At 43.1% G+C, this 23,000-nt stretch overlaps 1 protein-coding gene across 1 annotated transcript; it reads right to left on the bottom strand.

Moving 5' to 3' along the window:
• Positions 1–1,430: 1,430 nt before the first annotated feature.
• LOC105934579 (voltage-dependent calcium channel beta subunit-associated regulatory protein) lies at positions 1,431–22,999 on the bottom strand. Its single transcript, XM_021322649.2, has 10 exons — positions 22,682–22,999; positions 14,619–14,690; positions 8,795–8,946; positions 8,564–8,625; positions 8,306–8,468; positions 8,046–8,226; positions 7,831–7,968; positions 5,014–5,212; positions 3,880–4,084; positions 1,431–3,795 (listed from the first exon to the last, which is right to left on the bottom strand). Exons 2-10 carry the CDS (start codon positions 14,664–14,666, stop codon positions 1,977–1,979), a joined length of 2,967 nt encoding a protein of 988 aa, XP_021178324.2. The 5' UTR covers positions 14,667–14,690; positions 22,682–22,999; the 3' UTR covers positions 1,431–1,976.
• Position 23,000: the final 1 nt, after the last annotated feature.

Raw genomic sequence — 23,000 nt, 5'->3', positions numbered from 1 at the left:
AATTCAAAAGAAAGATCTCTCAGACTCCGCTGGGGAAATCAGAGTGTTGGCGTGTTTTTTATTTTTGGGATTACACAACGTGTTAACTATTTCATTCACTGCCGGGAACAGGCGATGCCACCTCTGATTACTTTCAGCGTGTCACAGCCTGAACTCCTCCGTGAGCAATCTGCTTCAGAGCCTGAGAGGCTCTCCTGTGTCACCAACTTGAAGCGTCATCCGTCACTCTTCCCTCAGATAGGTTCCCGCTACACTTAAGGCCCACGCCTGAATACCATCTCCTCGGTGGCGATATGTAACAAGAACAGATGACTAACACAAATAAAAACAAACATACAGTATGTAGAAAGTGCAAAAATGCTCACTATTTTTTTTTTTTTTTGACTGCATCTTCTGCTTTCCATCTGTTTTTAGAGTGGTATCTTCAGACCGGCTGATAAAGTGTTCATGAAAGAGAGGGCAGCTGTAAACATGTTTGGTATCGCTCTTTATACAGCGACTTGCAAACGCATTCATACCACTTGAACTTTTCTTTCTTTTGTTCTTTTTGTTTTACTTTGCGACCAGAAACAAAAATGTTCTTACGGAGATTTTATGTGATAAACTCACAAAATGTTGCACAATGGTTAAGTGGACGGAAAATGATATATGGTGGTCATTTCCCTCGACAAATAATTCGGCCAACTTAAATACCCCTAAATAAAAAACTATGTCCCCTTCTTTATAATCGAGTCACACTGAGTTATGCTATCTCAGTATAAATGCAGCTGTTCTGTCAAAGGCCATAGAGAAGATTAGAGAGCAAACAGCATCAAGAAACCACACAGAGGGTCAGTGATGCAGCTGCAGAGATGTTTAAGCAGAGTTATATATCCTTAGGTTTAATCATCTCATGGAGAACCGCTCAGTCCATCATCCAAGACGCTCCCTGTTATTCTGTTCTGACAGGCCGGGCAATGAGGCCCATGCACGCTCTGGAGGAGCTGCAGAGAGCCACAGCTCAGGAGGAGGAATCTCATGAACGGGCAACCATTAGTGTTGTGTTAAAATCTATAAGTATATGACCACAAGCCTTGTGGAGGACCGCGCACAATAGGTTTCACCCTGCATGTAAGAAAGCTAACACTGCACACCACCCACTTTGCACTAATGGCAGCGTCATGATGTGATGATGAACGTTCTTCCAGTGACCAGCGAGAAAAGTCTGCAGGACAACGATGCTAAACACACAGCCGGTTTGGTTCATGTCACGTTCATCATGGCCTAGTCAAAGCCCGCACCTAAAGAGTCTGTGGCAAGGCTTGAAAATTCATGTTCTCATTTTTTTTCCTCTTTGGTTCTACAACATATTGGTTCAGAGCAGGCTGAATTAAAGTGCACACTAGATTTTGCAGAATTTTTTTTTTTTTGGTAAAATATTTACAATGTTTGTCCTCTAATTTATAATTTTGCGCTACTTTGTGTTTGTCTATCACATAAAAGTCCACCCCAATGCATACAATGTAGTGGTAAGTATGTGTAAAAAGCTCAGAGGGGTGTGAATACATTTGCGGGGCACCGTATCGCGTAAATGTGGAGACGACCGCTCTCACACGACCATTCACTCTGACGGCGGCGGAGACGAACAAGGACACTTGAGGAGGACAGGGAAATGAGAGAAATGGCTGACAAACACCAGCGGTAGCTTTCATCCGTTCAAGGTGCTCGTTGAAGTTAAAACTGTACATTATTCACAAACACACATATTTTGGACTCTTAGTAGCATGCTAAAAAGTCACAGGTGAGTTAGAAAATAACCACGTCCCTCTAAAGATGCGTCTACATCTTTAAACGTCTGCGATGGGTTTTCTGCTCAGGGGAAAGACGGACGTCACAGTGGCAGTTCAGGTGATGCTGCTGGAGATGTCTGACACCGCGTCTAACGCATGATGGTGCTTGATTTGTTGTGGTTTCACCGTGAACACGATGGCGGAGGATTATGTGGGATTGGAGCCAGGTGAGGCAGTGTGCGTCACCATGACCTCGGATCCTGCTTGTTGGGGCTTCTCCGCGCTCCGCAGCCCGCCGTAGAGCCTGTCGTCCACTGACGCCACCAGTTTGTCCGTCAGGCTCGCCTCTGATAGGATGGCCTGACTGCTGTTGTTGTTCCTGTTGTCCACCCTCGGGTCCATGTGGCTCCCTTGTGCTCCCACAGAGCTGCTCGTGCTTCTCGCCTCCTTGTTTGTGGACACCTGGCAGCCACCGGTCTCACCAGACAACTCTGCGGAGGCGCTTCTCGTCGGGTCCGCTCCTTCGGACGTTTTGCCGGCTGCGCTCCCCGCAGCTCTCCCCCCCGCCGGGTCTTCTGCTCGCTCCTGAGCCGCCTCCTCGGAGGCCGCGACCTCGCTGGCTTCTTCGTCGGCGGCGCTTGCTATCCGCGACAGGGTGCTGTGGTACCTGGTGTCCAGCGGGTACCCGGCACTGTCGCCCCTCCTCAGCGGGGTGAACCTCTGCCTCTCCAAAGACGGCGAGTACCTCCCCCCGGACGCCGAGCCCGGGTCGCTGTATTGCTTGTGTCTCTGCCACTGCTTGCGCAGGTGAACCCTGGACCTGTGCCTGGAGCGCAAAGGAGAGTCCTGCTGATCGAAGCGTGGATCGTGACGGAGGAACTCGTTGAAGAGAGCGTCCGTCTTCTCGTCGATGCTGTAGTCGCGCCGGCGGAGGCGGGATCGGTGCGGACTGGGCGGCTGTGGGAGCGGGCTCACCAGCGGGGAAATGAGCTGACTCTGTGTTTCTGGGACTTTCTGAGGATGGAGGGATTTCAGCAGCTGATATGGCTCTTGGAGGGTATGAGAAAGACCGCCGCCGCCTTGCGATTTCTGCTTCAGGCTTCCCTCTGTGTCTGCGCTGAGGGCCATCTGGTCCTCCAGCTCCTCCTGGAACAGCTTGGTGTCCACGCTCTCACACACTGAACCTTTTCTCCCAGAGCTGGTGAAAAATAGCCTCCTCTCAGACGCCGTCCTCCCCCGAGCGGCCCCTGGAGTTCCAAACAGCCTCATGTCTTCTGGGGCCCTGGGTGGCGCCTCTATGGAGGCATAACCACTGTCCATTTGAAGGAGCTTCCTGTTTCCTCCCTCCACCTCTCCTCCAGCTGCATTGCCCGTCTCACCATCTCCCCCCGACGCCCCTCTGGTCCCTCCTTCCAACTCGCCGTCTCCTTCGGGCTCATCATCTAGGTCTTGTGACAAGCAGGTGTCCAAGCCCGAACGAGCTCCTGCGCCACCGAAGGACGAGACGCTGTCGGCGTCGCTGCGCACCGACTCCCGGTCTGTGCTGCTCTGATCTGACGAGGCGTATTGCTCCAGAGAGGCTCTCAAGCTCCAGATGTCTCTGTAGAGGGACGGAGGCGCTTCTGAGCTCTCCTGGCGGATCATGAAAGACAGAGACGAGCCCGAGTCCGTCCTCCTTCTGGCTACGGCTCCCAACCCCGCCTCGTCTCCCTCGTCTGTCTCCGCGTCGCTCCTTTTGCTCGCATCAGCCGTGCCGACGTCTGTCTTTGCTCCCTCAGACGTTCTCAACGAGTCTTCAAACCTGTCCTGGATGGCGGCTTCTGGTTCTGAGCCAAACAGGTTGTCGTCTTCTGCAGACTCCAACTCGTGTCTCGTCGCTTTGGTAGCTATCGACGCTCCGAACGCGGTTTCTTGCTCCACTCCGGTTCCATTGACTGAGATCTCAGCCTGTCCCAGAGCAGGATCCGGTGGGAGACTGAGCTCCTCTCTCCTGGTGCCGACCTCCACCATGGCCTCCAGTTTCAGCCTGCACAGGTGAAGAACAAGCAGTCAGTACCCGCTTCCACGAGCGCCGTCGTTCAAGTCATCGTCACGAGGAGGAGGGAAGTACCTGCTGAGGAAGACGGAGGACGTAGGAGCGGTTTCAGGACGGGGCAGAGACTCTGCAGAGAGGGACTGGAGGCCGCTGGTCTGGATGGCAACAGGCGGGAAAGATTCGAAGGCGTCGTCGCGGAAAGGAGAGGAGTCCTCGTCGGTGTGATCGGTGGTTTCGCTCGCCGCTCGCTGTCTCTGAAAAGGCTTTCTCTTCGGGGATCCTGGTAGGAACACGGACACATCTCCACAACTCAGTCAAGTGCCACAACAAAAGTCACCACAGGAATTAAAGTTAGCACTGTGGTCATCATTTAAACGACGTTGGAAATCAATCAAATAAATACATTTACTGAACACATGAGTGGGTTAAATAGATAAACAAGTAAATGTGTTTACCAAATAGGTATTTAAAGAAATGCGGTATGAGATGTTAAAGTAACAGTTTTATAGACGCATAAAAGCTTAAATGATTACTTTTACAGTGTCATTGATTCATTTAATTGTTAGTCTAACACCAACATATTACAAATTTATATCAAATACACAACTACACACGTCATTCACCAATTCAAATACATTGGAAGGTTATTTAAGTTTATTTATTTAATAGATCAATTATGCACAAACCTATGCTTTAGAAGATTTATTCCTGTTAATTGTGAATCTTTTCTGCTTACAGATAATTCAAATTACGTTTAACATTAGACTATTAGATCGGAACCAATAAAGACATATGTGGCCGTATTGAGAAGTACAATAAATACTTGCTTTCAGGTTGTAATTATAAAATACATACTTTTATTCTGACCATGGAGCCTCATCAGAACGCATTTTAATTTAACATACAGCATGTGATGAGGTGCTGCAGCAGGTGCATGATTTCACGGTGCAGTGCTGCACAGGAACCTGGATGTTCACAAATACTGGTGCTACAGTATATGGCTGTTGCATTTAAAGAATTTTTAATGAATGATTTTCACATAAATTTGTCTGAATATGTGTTTGATTGTTGATACATTTTTTTTATTTAATCATCACATCAGTAAATAATTATTTAATACTTTGTGGTGCATCTGGCAAACTTCCATTCTTGATCAGTTCATCTGTTTTATGAAAACTGAAAGTTTTTTTCCATAAATCCGAGACAAACCTTTGGCATCCAGACTGGCGGCCCGGTGGCTGGTGTCGAACTTCCACCTCCTGAAGTAAGGCCCGGCCCCCTCCAGGCTGGCGTGCCGCCGCAGCTTGGAGAAGAACTGCAGGACGGAAGTCGTACCCGGAGCTTGCGTGGACTCTCCCCTCGGTCCCAGCTCGCCGTCGTCCTCGTCCCTGTCCCCGATGGCCTCCATCTGACAGAAGAGACGAAGGCGGAGGAGGATGCAGGGGAGGTGGAGACACATTAAGGAAGGAGATGTTGCTGAGATGGATGGTGACAATGGGAGGCAGAGCCCTCTGGGGACAGCACTTTGTCATGTTGTCACTCAGCGGCTGTGATAACTGATGCCAGTGTGCAGCAGCAGGTCTGAGTCTGTAGCAGGCAATTGATTTTCACTGTTTATGTCGGGAGTCAGTGGATTTGTTTGCACTGAAGAAATAAACCAAACAACTTTTTATACAGACCAACTTAGTTTTTAGTTTGAGACTAGTTGTTCACATTAATAGATTACATATATATTAACCATGAATGTACATATGACATCATCTGCCTACTCCGATTTCTTTTGTATTTTTATTCTTATTTTTTCTCATTTTCTTTTTGATCCACTGTATATATGAAGATACGCTGTAAATAACTGATGCACCTTTTCCTACTTTTGGCACCTTCTTCTGACTTGATTGACTATTGAGCCGATGGTACAAGTGAATTTCTCCAACGTGAGATGAATAAAGCCTATCTTATCTTATATAACACACACACACACACACACACACATATATACACTGTCAATCAACAATAAATATATATATATATATATAAAAAACCCACATTTTCCAAACATTCAATCTTAGTAAATTGTACATCTACATATATATATATATGTATGTATGTACAATTATTTATATATATATATATATATATATATATATATATATATATATATATATATATATATATATATATATAAAATTATATATATGTACAATACAAAGATTGAATGTTTGGAAAATGTGGGTTTTATTTTGCTAATGCACTCATTAGGCGTTAGCATGGAATGCTGAATGTATGTTTAGGAAAATATATTGTCAAGATATTGTAAATATAATATATATAATCTCTTTATTCATCTCTGGGAATGACAAGATGCATTTGATTGCAATTAAATAATTATAAATTGTTATCTCCTTTGGAGAAAAATCTTCCTGCTGCTTCCTGTAACCATCTATCAGCACATCAGTCTAACGAAGAATTTTAACTGCTTGTCACTTTCAACGGGGAGATGTTTCGGCGGTTTCTTGCATGTTTAGCATAATTTAAGACCGTCCGCAGCATCTAATTAAGATTGACATCTTGGCATTGAGTTGGACCAGAGCTTTCCATTTCTTAATTGTCAGCCAGTCCTTGGTGGATTTGCTGCCATGTTCTGGGTCGTTGTTGGGTCCAGTTCGGTTTCAGTTTTATGTTCCTCACATTTTTCACACTCCCTGGTAAAAGGTAGAATGATTGTATAATTGTGAGCGGATCAATCCCTGCTGCAGCAACGTATCCCCAACCCTCCAGCTCTATGCTCTACAGCAGGAATGAGGTTGTTTTCCTGGAAAGCTGTATTTGGACCATGGCAAACATCTCCTCTGTTGTGGTGTCCAAATAATTCAGTTTTAGGCCCATCTGTCCAAAGAACATAATTCCAGGAGTTCTGGTCTTAGTACAGATTTTCTCTCTGATAAAATTAAGTCTGGCCTTTTAATTTTTCTCCCTGCTCACTTTTATGAAAGTTAAACCTGTGCGGTCCCCTTCTGGGCATCCACATTTTCATCAAAAAAAGTGAGACACTACTGTGGATCCGGTGACGACATTTTAGGGTTTTTGGAGGCTTCTTTTAGCATCTTGCGGTCTTCTTTCACGGCAAACTTGGTTAAACCTGAACAGGTTCACAGCAGGTTTGACCATCCTCCACATGTGCACTCTCTGTACACCGTAACGTTTGATTTCAAACTCTTTTGAGATCTCTTTAAATCTCTTACCGCTCAAAAGCTGCATTAATATTTTTGGTTCTAAAGGCCCCGAACAACTATGTCAGTCTCACTGTGGTGTTCACTCTCACTCCTACAGTCAGGAAAACTCAAGCCAAATGTAAACAGAATAAACCTCCTTCTAAATGCTGAGTTACTATATTAATTATGTGCACCATTTTAAGCATAGCCATATGCATGCACCATAGCCATTTTAAGACAGTTTAAATGTGTTGGCAAAATTGCTATAAAATGTCCATATGTCCTAATGTCCAGACATGTTAGAAAACACACAGTTGTTCACTGGGTGTCCTAGTTTATATTTGACTGTAAATCGGTATTTATGGTGAATAACGTAACAACTAGCTGTGTAATGTTGGCAGAGGAGTAAAATTAAAAAATTAATTTAAGTTAATCAAGTTGTCTAAAATGTGCATTTTCCTTTGTCCTAAAATGCCATATATTTGTTAGTTGTTTGTTTTTTTCCTTTCTTCAACCTTAAGGCCTGAACAGGATTAATGGGGAAAAAAAACTTCAGTGGTTTAAACTCTTCTTCCAAACATTATATTAACAAGAAAACAAATTCGAGAAGAAAACAAATTAAATAAATCAGAAGGTATTTAAGAAAATCCTGAGCTGTTCAAAGCAAGCTTAGATTTTCTTGAGGTTTCTCTGAATGCTGCACTTTGGGAGTTCTGCTGCCCGCCTTTTCTTTTGTCTGACCTATAATATAAACATTTATGCGTGACGTAAAGGTTTAAAAATGAGTTTAAACTCATGTGGGCCAAAGACTCACAGTCTGGGAGCGCTGGGTTTTCAGGGCCGAGGAGGACTGTCTGTCTCCCCGGTCCAGGACAGTGGAGTGATGTGGATCTCCAGGCAGTCCTCCACTCATGCTCTGTGCCATCCAGTCAGAGACTCTCCTCTCAGCGGGCTGCAACGGGAAAATGAAAAACTGCACCAGAGGCTGAAATGCACCAGATCTGTGACCCTGACCTAATGTTCGGCTACCTGGTAGATGCTGAGGGGCAGTTTGGGAGCTGCAGTTTCACTGATGTTGATGGTGCTGCTCTCTGTGGAGTCACACTCCATTATGGTCAGTATCTTCAGGTCACATGGAGCTGGAGGGAGGTGGAGGTGGGTCAGCCGGGCCTTCTTCAGGTGATGGAAGTCTCCTTCAGTGAGTGTGTACCTGAGGATGAGGGAAGAACGTCGGATCGCTGTCCATCAACCAACGACGAGTGTCAAAATCCCCTCAGATGGGACGTTACCTGCGTCCTTTCTCCTGAGGGTTTTTGTCCTGTTCATACAGAGCAGACTCATTGAAGGAGACTCTGCGGCCAGTGGAGCCAGTGGAAACGAATCGGTCCGACTCGCCATCGTGACAGCTCGACGCCGAGAGAGCGTCTGATTCATCCAGGCGAATTGTGATCTCTGAGACACAAGGACGCACCGACGAAGAGAAAAAGGAGTCTGTGACGACATTGAACCAGGACAGCATGTGTGAAAACGGAAAATAAAGCTCAGACCTTGTGTGGGCTGAGAATCCTCGGCGTAAGTCGTGTTTGTCTTCTCAGGGTCATCGCTCGCTCTGGAACGAGGAAATGGGTTTTACTCTCCTGTGTTTTTACACCGAAGCAGGAGTGTCACGCCGTGGATTTCCAACTTCTCACGTCCCACTCGGGTCTGTGATCACACCGGCCCCCCCTGTTATCCCTGCACCTACCCCAGGTAGCCCGGACCGGTCCTGCAGGACCCACCTGGAGTAGCGTCGTCCGCCCAAGCAGCAGCGGTGGCAGAAGAGCAGCAGCAGGGAGAGCAGGACCAGCGTCCCCCCGGCGAAGACGCTCAGCAGCACCAGCAGCAGCACGTAGTTCTCCACCTGGCCGGCCGACACGGGCACATCCTGTCGCTGAGCAGTTATTAAAAAAAAAAATAATAAAAAAAGTTACAACTGTGGTTTCAGCAGCTGCTCTGATTCATGCACTCTTTTCAAGTTGCTGTACATTTTACAGAGTAGTTAACTGCACATGCACCGGTTGCATCAGTAAATGTCCCCTCTGGAGAAAAGCATGCCGAAGCATGACGGTGCCACCATCATTCATAGCAGTCTGCTTTCACCAGACATTGTTTTATTGAAAGCGCACAAAATAGTCCAATTTTGGACTCATTCAGTGTTGTCTTGTTTCCCCTAAATGGCTCGTTTTAAACCGTGAACGAGGCCTTTCGTTCTTACCACCCCTCCATAAAGGCCAGATTTGTGGAGTGTGTCACTCATAGTTCTACTACCTGAGCTGTGGGTGTCTACAGCTCCTCCAGAGTTACCAGGGGCCTCTTGATCTAAAGCAGGGGTGTCAAACATACGGCCCGCGGGCCGGATCTGGCCCGCCGAACAATTTAGTCCGGCCCTGTGGCTAAATGCATTATCATTATTAAAAAAAACATTGCCAGACAGTGTCCTGTCTGGCAATGTGGCAATAAGAATTGTTGTCTTAATGCCAAAAAGAGCTCATCAGATTTGATTTTCACAAGTGGATCAGTATAGTGCTCCGCTTGATTTATGAATGTGAATAGTTTTATTATGATTCATGTGGGAATATCTCATATGATATGGACTTTACAATGGGAAAGTAGGAGAGAAAAGGAAGAACAATAAGAAAAAAAAACAAAAGGTGAAAGAAAGAGGAGATAAAAGGAAGAGAATGATAAAACAATTACTGAAAAAAAAAACATGTACTTTGTTTAATTGAAAATATGCAGTTCCTATATTGTCCACGAGGGGTGCTGTGTTTTAATTAGCAGATTAAGCTTCAGGTGTGGAAAAATTTAAATCATTTCTTAATTTTTATCTGTTTGATGTATATTGTCATGTAGGACAGTGTTTTTAAGTTCTAAAAAATGTGAATAAGTGTTTTTCAACATTGTATAATCACTGTGATCAGTTCTTATGCATAATGCACAAGTAAATGTTTAACTGAGTAAAAGTATTGTTGAAATTGCACATACTTTTCTTAAAAACGCTGAGGTTATTCATAATATATTGTGTAATAGTGAAACTAATGTAATATAAAAATCAACAACAAGTCCACATTTATTAGTTCTATTTAATCTTGCAATGAGTTAACTCGTGTGGCCCTCTTGAGATCAGATTAAGCTGAATGCGGCCCCTAAACCAAAATGAATTTGGCACCCCTGGTCTAAAGCATGTCAGCTTAGATGCATTGGTACATTTACAGTGTTTCTATGGTCTTTCCTTTTTCAGAAGATTGTTTGAACAGTGGCCCATGAAATCCAGCTTTAAACATCTGCCTGCTGTGTTCCTTTGTCTTCACGATGATGTTTGATTCCTATTGTTTTCATTCAAACCGTCTTTGTACTGGGATTAGACTGCATGCCTTCTGAAGGCAGCTGGCTGCAGTGGATTTTATTTCAGGGATCACAGTAAAGCGGCTGATTACACACAATAAAAATGCATGCCACACTTTTCAGATTTGGATTGATACATAACTTTTGAAAAGCTTGTACCATTTATTTTTCCACTTTTGCAACTATAGAGCAACTTATTGTTGGTCTACAACAAACAATACCAATAGAACACACAGACGTTTGTCTGTTTTTAACCCTGAGAAAGGGCTAAAAGAAAGTCATAGGTTGTGAATATTTTTACTTTCACTTAGTGTACTTCTTATTATGAGTTGGGCCTCTGTTTGAACTATAAGGTCATTTTTAGCTGTCTTCTGAAAAAAAAAAAAAAAGATTAAAAACGTCATCAGATCAGTGCCATAAAGTCACAGGGACGTAATTAAATCCTGTTTAAATGTGAGCCGCAGCGAACACTGGAGTCACTAGCCTCCCACGAGAGGGTGAGTGAGATACATTTGTTTCCATCAGGGCAGAGATTTTACCAAATTACACGGTGTAATTCTGTTACCAGCTGTGCGTGGGTTGGGACAGATCCCTGGTTTCCTTTCTCCTTTTCTGGACACTTTCCCTTTCTGTGCATTCAAATTAAATGATCTGTGAAAGACTCCAAACCAACAACATCCACACTGATATAGTTATCTGTGCATTGTGGGGGGGGGAAGAAAAAGATGCAAGGATTTAGAAAAGCACACTTGAGCTCCTTGATGCCATTTAAAAATGAGATCTTTCATCTGTAAATATCCCTCCAAACACTAGTCACTTAAACTTTCATCTTCTCTGTACCAATACTGGTTGTGGGTTGGGTTGTGACCAATTCTTGCATTTTCCTGTCAACTCTAAAGCTCCCGACTCGTTCATTTACGTAACAGCACAGCCAGTCGGAGGCATACGTTTCTGCGCGGTTGTGTTGCAGGGAACGCGGAGACACGATCCTCTCTGCTCAGACCGTAATTGATTATCTTTTTTATTTCTACACATCAGTGAGGGCTCTCTTTGTGGCATTACGCTGTCAGCCTTAAGCACCATAATATTTAATGAGTGGAATTAACACCAGAAGACGCTTACGTCCTGGGCTTCTTGCTGCTAAAGGCTCACCCAGATACACACTGTCTTCCCGCTCACACGCTCACGTAGACAACCGACTGCTCTCTTTTGATTAATACACTCAGACTCGGCTGAGCGGGGCTGGGGATGCTAATCGAAACGTCAGCAAGACCCTTAATTCAATTTCCCAACTATTCTCAATGAGAGGGAAATGAGGCCTTTGCCGGCTAAAAATGGAATTCGGAGGAGGAGGAGGAAGAGGAAGAGGAGGAGGTGGAGGAGGAGGATGCCGACGCACATGAGCAATCCCCACCGAAGACTTTCCTTGCTCCTCTCCGAATGTCAGTTTCAGGAGAGAGTGAAGAATAATTGGACTCTCTTTGCCGGCATGAACTGAATATTAATCAATTGTGAGATTTAATGTTGGCCAATGAATGAAGATGTAGAAAGGGTGTCAACCAGTGAGGCTCCGGAGGGGATAGAGGAGCCTGGGAGTTCCTGCTGAGGTGCAAAATGACTCCAGGACGATGGTGCCAACAGTGCCATCTTTTCTCTAACGCTATAACGATGATCTTTATGGCCAAGCACTTCAATTCCACTTTCATTAGACCACAGGATGTGATGAAGGCGTTTGTCTCTGAGTGCATATGAAAACTGGAATCTGGCTTTTTATGTTTCATTTGGAGCAACGGCCTCTTCCTCACTGAGTGACCTTTAAGACCGTGTCTGCACAGAACTGGTTTCTCTGTGGACGATGACGTCTTCAGCCAACGTAGTCAAGTCTTTTACTTTTTGTTTTTCTGTGGTTGACACACATTTTGCAGGGAGACAAGCTCATCTCTGGGACACAGAACCCCTTTTCCTTTCTGAATGGTATGATTACTCAACATCCCCATTATTGTTTTTTAGGCTTGCTTATAAATGAACAGCTCAACACTTCAGGCACCTTGGAATATTGACCCATTGATCAACCTGATTTGTAGCGACAAAAGATTCTCCTCCTGACATCTTGGTTGATTTTATTTTATTTTTCCATGATGGAACAGAAGGGAGCTTTCTGTTTTTGAGGCGTTCCCTTAACATACATCCACAGGTCTGCCTCCATTCATCTTCAGAGGTATTGATCAACCTATCAGAAGCTTAAAAAGCAATGACGCTATCATTTTGGATTTTTTAATTGTTTAAATGTTCTGCTGTTTCAAAAAGTCCATGATCCCATGCACTCTAATATGGTTCCCCAGTGTCTTCAGAAGAAAAACAGGCCCACAGCATCAGAGTTCCTCCACCAGTGTTAACAGTGGACATAAGGGGGGCATTTTCACTCATCCTTTGTTTTAATCCCAGCCCATTGTGATTGTAGACAAGGACATATGGGACTTGTGAAGACCAACACACATCTGCCTTACTTGAATGCCACGTTCTTTTGTCTTTCCCATTTTGAGGAGTGGCTAGCAGAAATAGCCCTCTTTGACACGACCCATTTGTTCCTGAGGTGAAACAGGAAGTGGTGAACACTCAGATCTATGTGAGAGATGTAAAGTGTTGATTAAGGAAACACTTCATTTAAATTAGAAGAATGCCGCCTAATAACCGTGGCACCTGTAATTTTGTAAAACCAATTAATTCTTGGCCTTTTTGTTCAAACAACGCTGAATAAATGGCCTGAAATTAAAAGCTGCACTCAGCACGATTAGCTATGCATGTCTCTTAAAAAGTAAATTAAAAGGTCTTCTTTAGACATTGGCTGCTTTTTTCCCTCACATCATGTGTTAAGATGATGCAAAAAGTGCTTCAGTATTGTTGAGGTCTGGCTTCTGGGGAGTCCAGTCCATGGCTGATGGAGTTTGCATGTTCTCCCCGGGTCTGCGTAGGTTTCCTCTGGGCGCTCCGGCTTCCCCTATCACTAAAGACGTGCTGGTCAGGTCGGCCATTAGTGGCAGCGCGCTCAGTCGCAGCAGCTCAGGCTAACCCTCCATCTGATCTATGAAATTTTATTGTATGTACAATGACAAATACATGCATCTTATCTTATCTATCTAACCTGATGTGGTTTTATAGTGTTGTCAGTGTTTGGTTTGGGATCATGGCCTCTTAAAAACACTCCCATTACCAGATGCTTTCAAGGTACATCTCCATAGCTGTAACTCTGTAGATTTGGACAAGATCTCTAGACTGAAAAGCATTGTGAGGTAAGGCAGAGCCTCCACAATCTTCACAGATGGATCTGAGACATTTGCTGCTTTCCTGTTGACTCAAATGCTGCGGTATAAATGTGTCACTCCCTAGGAGGTGATTTTTAGCCTAGTTAATTTTCTTTTCTGCATAACTGAGCCTTTTCTACTTGCTTCATGTTTTCGCTAATTACTTCTCGACAGTCGCACTTCCAGGTTTCCTGGACAGGAGACAAGCTGAATTTCTTTCTGCGTCAGATCTGCATTTTTCTCAAAGGCTTCCGATTAAACCATTTAAGCTCGGATTAATAGGTCTTTGTTAGATGGTTTGAAAGATAAGCGAAAAACATTCCTCTGGAGATGGTCGTGTGAATTGGCTGCGCTGATATGAGTAATGGCTTCGCTACTTTTGGTCAAAAGCACAAGAAGTTCTGACCCCCGTATGATGGAAAATGTAAAGAAATGAACTGCCTCACTTGAATGTGTGCGCGTAGGAGTGGCCGTGATTTAATGAAACTTGCTGTTTCTACAAACTCAGCCAAACAAGAAGAACGGCTGCATCAATCAGCCGGAGCAGCGAAGCATCTCGCTGCTCTTCAGGCCATCTTTGTGACTCACTGTGAAGAGCAACAAGGCAGTCGATTCTCCGTCTCCGCGGAGAACTGAAACGGACAATAATCACAACAACCACTTCAGACCCTCTCTCTCATCCATCTAGTAGCATGCTCAGTCCTGTTTTTCCATCGGCTCCCCTCAGCCCATGACCACTGCAGCACCTGCAGATTAAAGCCAACACCTGGAGCTCTGCTTTCCCGACATGTCTTTTTCTGTGGCTGAAAGCCAGCAGGGTTCAGGACACGCGGCGAGAGCTTCTTCAAGCAAAACGTCACGATCCAGCACCATCTGAAGGTGTGGACAGCATGTGTTGCCGGAGCTGCGTACTCACAGTGGAGTTCTCGGTCAGACTCGTCAGAACAGGCAGATCATTGCTCATGGTCCAGGTCAGAGTGAGCGAGGCCTGTGGAGGATCAGGAGAGGGAGGAGTTAGACAGAGCTGCAGATAAACTTCAAAACATCCAGTTCAGATTGCATCAGATTTACTCTCCCTCCAGGGTGAATAGAAGGTAAACTGTAAAAGTAGGGAGAAGATCAATTTCTATTCAGATAAGAATCAAAAATAGCATACTGGTAAGATATTATGGAAAAACATCATATTTTCCTTCATAATTACTTGTTTTTTTCCAAAGAGATATGTGTAGGATCGGTTGGCCCATGTTTATTTTATCATGTCTTGGTAAATTCATTTTTTGGGGGGAGGGAGTTGTTCATATAAGGGTTTTCGTCATACTACTCTTTTCGTTAGTTTTTGTCTTTCAAACTCTTGTCAAATTCTGTTATGTTTATTTTAATGTATCTTTCATTGAATCGAATTAATAAAATAGATGAATGAAACTCATCCTTTTGATACTTTCATACAAAGTTTGATTAAGTTGTGTCATAGAGTTACAAGGCTGGTCAGTAGTTTATATATATAACTATATTGGATAAATTAGAATATTATTGAAAAGTTCATTTATTCCAATAACCCAATTCACTAAGGAAAACGCGTGATATAGATTAATACAGATGTATAGTGTTTTAAAGCATTAATTTCTGTTAATTCTAATTTTTTTCCACCTCCAGCTAATAAAAACAAAGCATTTAAGACTAGATTATTGCATCAGACCACTGAAAAAAAGCAACATTTTTCTTGCAGAAAGGAGGGCTTAATGAAAAGCATGTATAATACCAGTTTAAAGGTTGTTGTTTTTTGTTTTTTTTGTTTTTCCAAAGGTAGTTTTAGTCTGGCAAACAAGTCTCATAGAAATTCATATTCTAATTTGTTGAACATGACTGTACAAGTGTGGATAAATGTCACTTAAATGCAGAGATACCACATGCTTTTTATAGCCACCAAGAAGCTTCTGAGATAATTTAGGATTCATGTTTGGCCGCTCTTCTCTGCAGAGATTGAGGAGTTAATTTAACAGAGTTGGCCTCATGTCACAGACTTGGCTTTTAGTTGAGAGCAGTGCTCCCCATCCCCTGCAGACAACTTTAGCAAGTTCTCCTCAAACCACCACACAGCTGAGGGTGCGGCGTTTCCACCACTAATGCCTGATGATGCATAATGAACACATACCATGGATGGCATTCTAGAGGACACACTTCAGCCCAATAATGCCCGACTTTGCTAATGTGGATATTAAATACCTGAATGTGTTTGTTGTGTTTGTGTCATAACAAAAGGAACATTCTCTGCTAACTTTAGAAACTCCTTAAGATTAAAAATATCTTTTAACTTTAAGTTCAGACAAAAACGTGGTAACCTTTAAAGCCTTGTTATGGCTCCTCCACACATAATTCTTGTTGTTGTGACCAAACAGTTTCTCTCAATTATTTTTTCCAGAACACATATAGTTGGTCCATGTCAGCAGCTGCAGACTTTAGTTAAGCTTGAAGGTGTTGGTTGCTTAGTAGGAGTTTCTTTTTTGCCGGGATCCTCTCAGTCCATGTGCACATTAAAGTGCCTTCACTGTGAACGCTGAGTGGGGTTCCAGCATTATCCACTTGACGATGGACTTGAGCCTAGGTGGCTCCTGGGTCCCTATCTGGGTGGGAAATGTACCAAGTTGCCTCACTTGGTTCGGATAGTTGAGCCTTTGGCCCAGCTGGGTGTTCCAGCAGGACAATGATCCCTAACACCTAATAATTATCTTCTGGAATGGCCATGACCCCAACCCTATTGGAAATAAATGGTCTGTGCTCAAAAATCAGGTTTGTGCCAATAAATCAAGCAAGGTAAACAAGCTTAACCTGACTCTAGCCAGATTGATATCGCTCTGCCTAGCTTCACTCACATTCATCTGGGACATCTTCCATAGAGAGTGATTTCTTCAACCCATTTTATTGTCCAGCCAATCAGGACGCAGGGCTGGAGTTTCATAGATGTGACGTAGTGGAGAAGCGACCATGACGTGAGACTGTTTTGATAGCAATGGCGGCTCGTCGAGGAAGCAAGCGTTAACATTGATGCTGCTATTTCCTCCGTGTTGTCCAATCTACCTAATATTGTTTCATTAAAAGAACATCAGAGAACGGCTCTGAAGGCTTTTGTTGGTGGAAACCATGTTTTCGCCCTTCTCCCGACCGGATTTGGCAAATTTTATTTTCCGGGGCGGAAACCATGTTAGGAGGCCTTTAGTTTTCAACGCGGTCGGCCCGGGATCGACTTTGTTGCCTGTCTTTCCCCCTCTTCCTGTCAGCTCACTGTCAATAAAACACGTGCCACTAGAGCCGCAAACACATTAAAAAAAATAAAAAATTTTAGTTTTTTCCTGCGTCGCTCTCACAGCGTCACGGGTTGGCTTCGGTGTGAGTGGTTGAAATCGCACGTCGATAAAGATGACAGACAAGTGGCTTATCCAATCATATGCAAGGATTTTTGATAAGGCCCAGCCTTCAAAAAAAGGCAATTCCTATGGAGAGGTCCCAGATGGATGTAAGTGGAGCTAGGCGGAGCGACATCCATATGGCTAGGGTCAGGTTAAAACAAGCTAGCATCTCTGATAAGAAAAGTGTTTACATTTACAGACTTCGATGACTACAACAGCCTGTGGTTTATTTTGTCCCTGCTAAGGTATGTGGAAATACTAGCAGGGGGTGCATGTATGTGTTTGCACTTGGACGTAAAATGTTGACAACGTTGTACTCTCATTTCAATCTTGTGCAGCCACTGTTTTTGGTCCTTAAAAATAACCAGCGTTGTTTGTTTTCTTATCATTTGATCCTGGAAAACGAACCATTCAGCCACATCACTATAACCCAAATTAATATGGCATCCATGGCCCTGACGAGTATTTAAACTTCTACTGTACGTGAACTATGATCACGTTGTATTTGTTCATATCCAGGATGATTGAGAGATTGCTTTTATGTGCTCTTAATTACAAACTAATTCTAACAACGCATGTCCAATTGTACATCCCTAATTATGGTGTTCTACAAAAACGAGGAGCAAACCTAAACTCCCCAGCTTATAAAGACCCCATTCTGTGTTGATTTACAGATTCAAAATCCAAGTTTTGTTCAACTGGTAGATCCTCGCAGGCTTTGATGCTTCATAAAAATGTTTGTTGACGACTGCAGCATCTCTGGTCTTTTCATGTCTCAAACTCTATAATAGAGCATCTGTTACTTTTAGGAGACCTCTCATGAAAAACTCAGGAAGATATGTTGGCAAAAACAGTATGCTTTAAAAGATAGCTGTTGATTGCTTATTAGGCATTGTTTTGGAGTGCGAGACTAGCTAGTTGTTTAATCACTTTTTACATGTAGCTGACACACAGCAGTGTAAAGGTGCACCACCAGAATAGAAGAGCCATGCTGGTATTCTTTAAATAATGTCCTCCTAAAACAGGCATCCATGTTTTTTCCTGTTTTCTCTCCTTTGACCCTACTTCCTGCCAGAGGTCCTGGAGAAGCATAGGTGCAAATAGGTACCAATTTCGTCCATTTCCCTTCAAATAAACACCTAGATGGTTCAATCATCCAATGAGTGGGTCAGTCTAACAAAACAAGGGTCCCAAAAACACATTACAGCTGGTTTTAGAATAGGTAAAGCAGGCTAATGTTAAGGCTCTGGAAGGCATTTTCCAAAGCCCCAAACTCAGCCCTTGTGAAAATGGAAAACATGAGGGACAAGTTTGTACAAGAAAACAAACAAATGTATCATAATTGTATGAAATTGGCAAAGAATAGTGGCAGTGGGGGTTCTAGACAAAATTTAGCAGGGGGGCCAGAGTGGGGCCAAAACAAAAGATTGGGGGGGGGGGATTAACAGGTCAACATTTCATCATTTAATATATTAAGTAAGCAAAAGAGCCAATTGTGGCTCTGGACCCCTGAAAAGACCACTAATCTTTTCTCAATACAGCGGGAGCTTAACGTGAAACGGCTTAATTTTTAATTATTGTTATTTTTTTATATTTATTTTTTTATTATTTTGTTATTTTATTATTGGTTAAAAACATAAACGGAAAAAAATACAACTGATCAAAATGACCAGTCCGTCACGGTATCTTTGTCAGCATTTATCATCCTAAGAAATTTAATATCATGTTTTTAGTACAGGAGCCAGGAACAGTTCTACAGGGGCACAGGCCCCTGTTGGCCCCTGTCTAGAACCGCCCCTGAATAGTGGTCAACCATCTGGCCAGAAATATACCAGACACTATTTGATGACAACAAAAAGTGGTCATGGTGACACAGCTAAATAAATATTTGTGAGTGCTTATGCACATTTAAGAGCCTCTATGTATTGTTCAAACCGTGTGATGATTTGGGAAAATGCACAATAACCTGTTTGTCTTTTCTTGTTTTTCTTGTTTGTTTTTTTTCTCCAATTCCCTGCAGTTGAGCGTTGCATTATCAATCCACGCTGAAAACAAATCTGTCTCCAATGAGTCATTTGAAGCCCAAAATTAATCTGACAGTCATGCCCATGATGGGTGTAGGTATGGGTGCTGTAAATCACATAAGCTTTGCAGAAAGCACGAGCTGACTTTACAAAATGTTGTCTCCTGTGGGACAGAAACACTTCCTTTAGTGCTGAATGAAATGGTTCAATTCTGCCCTAACCATTACTGATCTACTATTCTTGGGGTTGTTACCGCAGTTTATGAGAAGGAGCATATTTGTGGTAAAACATTGCCTATATAAATTAAACATAGGGTAATATTACTGTCATTAAAATGAAGTTTTCAGGTGACACAGGTCAAATGAAGTTTATGGATCAATTGTGATTGTGCCAATCTGAAATATACCGTATTTTTCATACTTTTTAGCTGAAGTTTTGGAGTAAATCCTCTTAGGTGCCATATTCAGGTTTGCAGAAGCTAAAATATTCAGTCATGTATCCTTGAAGCATTGATCCATGTTTTGAAGGCTGAAGGTTAAGTCGAAACGAATAAATAACAGAAAGAAATACATAAAAGGAAAAATGAAACAAAAAGAGACTGCACCCATCTCATTTACAGAACATGCCTACAGTCTTTGAAGATGAAGAAGTTTTTATTGTAAAGCAGACAACAAATAGGAAAAAATAAAAGAAAACTCCAGCATGCATAGCTGTCTGTTCACCCCCCCCCCCCCTCCCCTTACTTCAGCACTTTGTAAAGCCACCATTTGCTGCGATTCTAAGATTTCTGCTCATTCCTCAAGGCTAAACTGCTCCAGCGTCTCCATGTTGGATGGCTGTTGCTTGTGAACAATGTTCTTCAACTCTAACCACAGATTATCATTTGAATTGAGGTCTGGACTTTGACTAGGCCCTTCCAACGTATTTAAATGTTTCCCCTTTAACCACTCTGGTGTTGCTTCAGCAGTGCGCTCTGGGTCATTGCCCTGCTGGAAGGTGAACCTCTGTCCCAGCGTCAAATCACAGGCAGACTGACAGGTTTTGCTCAAGAGTAACCCTGCATTTAGCACCAGTCAAAGTCCAGACCTAAAATTTTTTTTGAGAATCAAGGCGTGAAAATTGATGTTCTAGCCAATCTGGTTGAGCTCAAGCAGTTTTTCAAGGAATAATGGGTAAAAAGATCATTCTCTGGATGTGTAAAGCACAGATATGAAAAGAAAGACACCCCAAAAGATTTTAAGCTAAAAATGTGTTTTTTAAACCATGTATAATTTGTTTTCCATGCCGCAATTATGTGTCTCTTGGTGTAGGTCTGCCCTGTAAATTTACTATAGAATACAGAGAAGCTGGATTAAAACAAACACAAGTCTGGTGGCATCGTCAGTGCAGAGGATGTTCAGACACAAACCCGACAAAAAGAAAACTATGTCGATTGTTCTAATGTGGTAAATACTTCTAAAATGCATTTTAGACGGTAATAGAAGTAAACGGTTAGGAGAAACGTCTCATTTTTTTTTTTGATCGGCCAAGCGACGCTTCAGCGACCATCTCAAAGGTGAAAAGGACTTTTCTGCCATAGCGGAGTGCGCGCAGCTTGTGTAACGTCGGTCCAGCACTGCAATCCTCACACATCCTGATAACCCTGCTGCACATTCCCTCGCCGTGAGGGAGACTCATATTTTATGTAATATCTCAGCTCAAGGTAACCACGACGAGGCCGCAGTTCTGAGCGGCACACAATCACTGCACACTCTGAACATGGCGGCGGAGCCTTGTTCTGATTAACTAACCTCCCTCAACACTTTACTCACATTCACAGGCCGTTTGTTATTTCTGTCCTGACATTTGTGATGAGTCTTTGGAGAGATTTCGCTCATTCGCGCCTAACAGAAATAGAACAGCGTGATATTCAAAGTTTTCACCGATGTGATGGTTGAAGTCTAAAGAGGATTTCAGATCAGCTGAAGGCAGTGAGGATTAAATGAACGGATCAGTTTGGAGTAGAGAAGCAAAGGGGATTTAGAAATAATGTACTGGAATAACCGATGGATTGATAATGTATCAGGATCGTAAAAGTCAAGGTGTATATGTATTAAACTAAACATTTTCATATTGTATCATTTGCTACAAACAGTACATCTCATCTTCAACATAATTGCAGCACAAATTAGGTGACTTATGTCAAAAATCATATTTAGGGGAATCAGAGCAAAGGGAGCAGAATAGAAATACACATCCCACTTCTCAGATAAACTGAGAACTATGCATCGTTTTTCTTCCGCCCCTAATTATGCACTTTTTTAAAGGTTCATCACACTGAGCAAATCAACCCCATAGTGAAACATGGCGGTGGCAGCATCATGTTCGGGGGGTGTTTTTTTTTTTCAGGAGCAACAGGAAAGCTGGTGAAAGTTGATGGGAAGATAGATGGAGCTAAATACGAGGCAATCTGGGAAGAAAAACCAAAGAAAGCTTAAAACCAGAGTTGAGGTTCACCTTCCAGCAAAACAACATACAGCCACATTAGGATCATGTAGGGTTAGGGATGAATTATATAATTCTTCAGTATTGCTAAGACGATATCAGCAGAGATAAATTCAAAGTTTCCTCACTCGTCTTTGTCAACACAACACCTCCAGCGTCTTTTTCTGTGACTTTTAGCATCTGGGGACCTATACTCTGGGTCAGGCCATCTGCTGCTGTGACAGGCTGAATATAACCTTGTCGTGCAAAGCATTCATTTCTGATACTTTTACCCCTGACATTTATTAAGCCTCAAACAATTATTTTCCGCATTATAACCGCATATAATGATATTGCGATGGTGATTTATTTGCAGGATTTTGTGCAGCACTAGTTAGCATATACAGATATTCAAAGGGGCCCAGCGGAAGTCCAGACCTAAATCCAATTTAGAATATGTTGCAACTTGCAAGACTTGAAAACTGACGTCCACAGACGCTCTCCATCCAGTCTGACTGAGCTCGAGCTATTTTTGCTCAAGCTCTCTCTGTTGATCTGAAAAGCTACTTCAAAGGGTTTTTTTTCCAGCTGTAACCGCAGCAAAGGGTGGCAAATGCATGCCACACTTTCCAGATTTCTATTTGTGAAGCATTAAGAATTTCCAATTCCAGATTCTGCACTACTTTGCGTTGGTTTATCACATAAAATCACAAGCAAATTTAAGATCCAGGTTGCAGACAGGTAAAATACAAAAAGGCTTCTTCCCGTAGTGGCCTAAATGATTTAATAATTATGAAACTAAGTTACTGATCTGGATAATGACTCCCCTCTTCAACATGCTGCCTTAGGACAGCCTAATCTAAATTAATTAATTGTAATTGCATGAATATTTAATATTAAATACCAATACTGAACCACTGCTCGCATCGCACGTGATAAAAATGTGTTTTGCAGTTGTTGGAATAAGTTAACCTTCATCTATAACTTTCATCACATCCACAAAAACAGCAGCACTTCTAGGCTCCTCAGCCTTGTTATCCAACCAGTCAAGCCTTGTTTTCAGCTAAACTAAAAAACTCAACACTGACCCTATATGCCGATAAAAGATAATCCAGGATTTGATAGCATGTCACATTCTCTCTTCATCGGTTTGTCGTCCTGGCAGATGGGCGTTTGGAGCTCAGACGGACACTTCCTGGCTCCCAGCACTTCAATCACACTCAGGGTGTTTGAATCTTTATAAATACCATCAGCGGGAGGAAGAGGAGGAGGAGGAGGAGGAGGAGGGGTACTGCATAAAAGCCTGACGTTTGAGTTGGCGATGAGGGGCTCCAGATGTGTTGGATCCACGGGAGGTGCTGGAGAAGCTGCCCTCCGCTCCGTGTGTGCAGATAGGGGGGAGAGGGG

Source organism: Fundulus heteroclitus, chromosome 6 (assembly GCF_011125445.2).
Source record: "Fundulus heteroclitus isolate FHET01 chromosome 6, MU-UCD_Fhet_4.1, whole genome shotgun sequence".
Lineage (NCBI taxonomy): Eukaryota > Metazoa > Chordata > Actinopteri > Cyprinodontiformes > Fundulidae > Fundulus > Fundulus heteroclitus.
The sequence above is the reverse complement of the archived record's forward strand: the minus strand, read 5'-3'. Positions and strand labels throughout refer to the sequence as shown.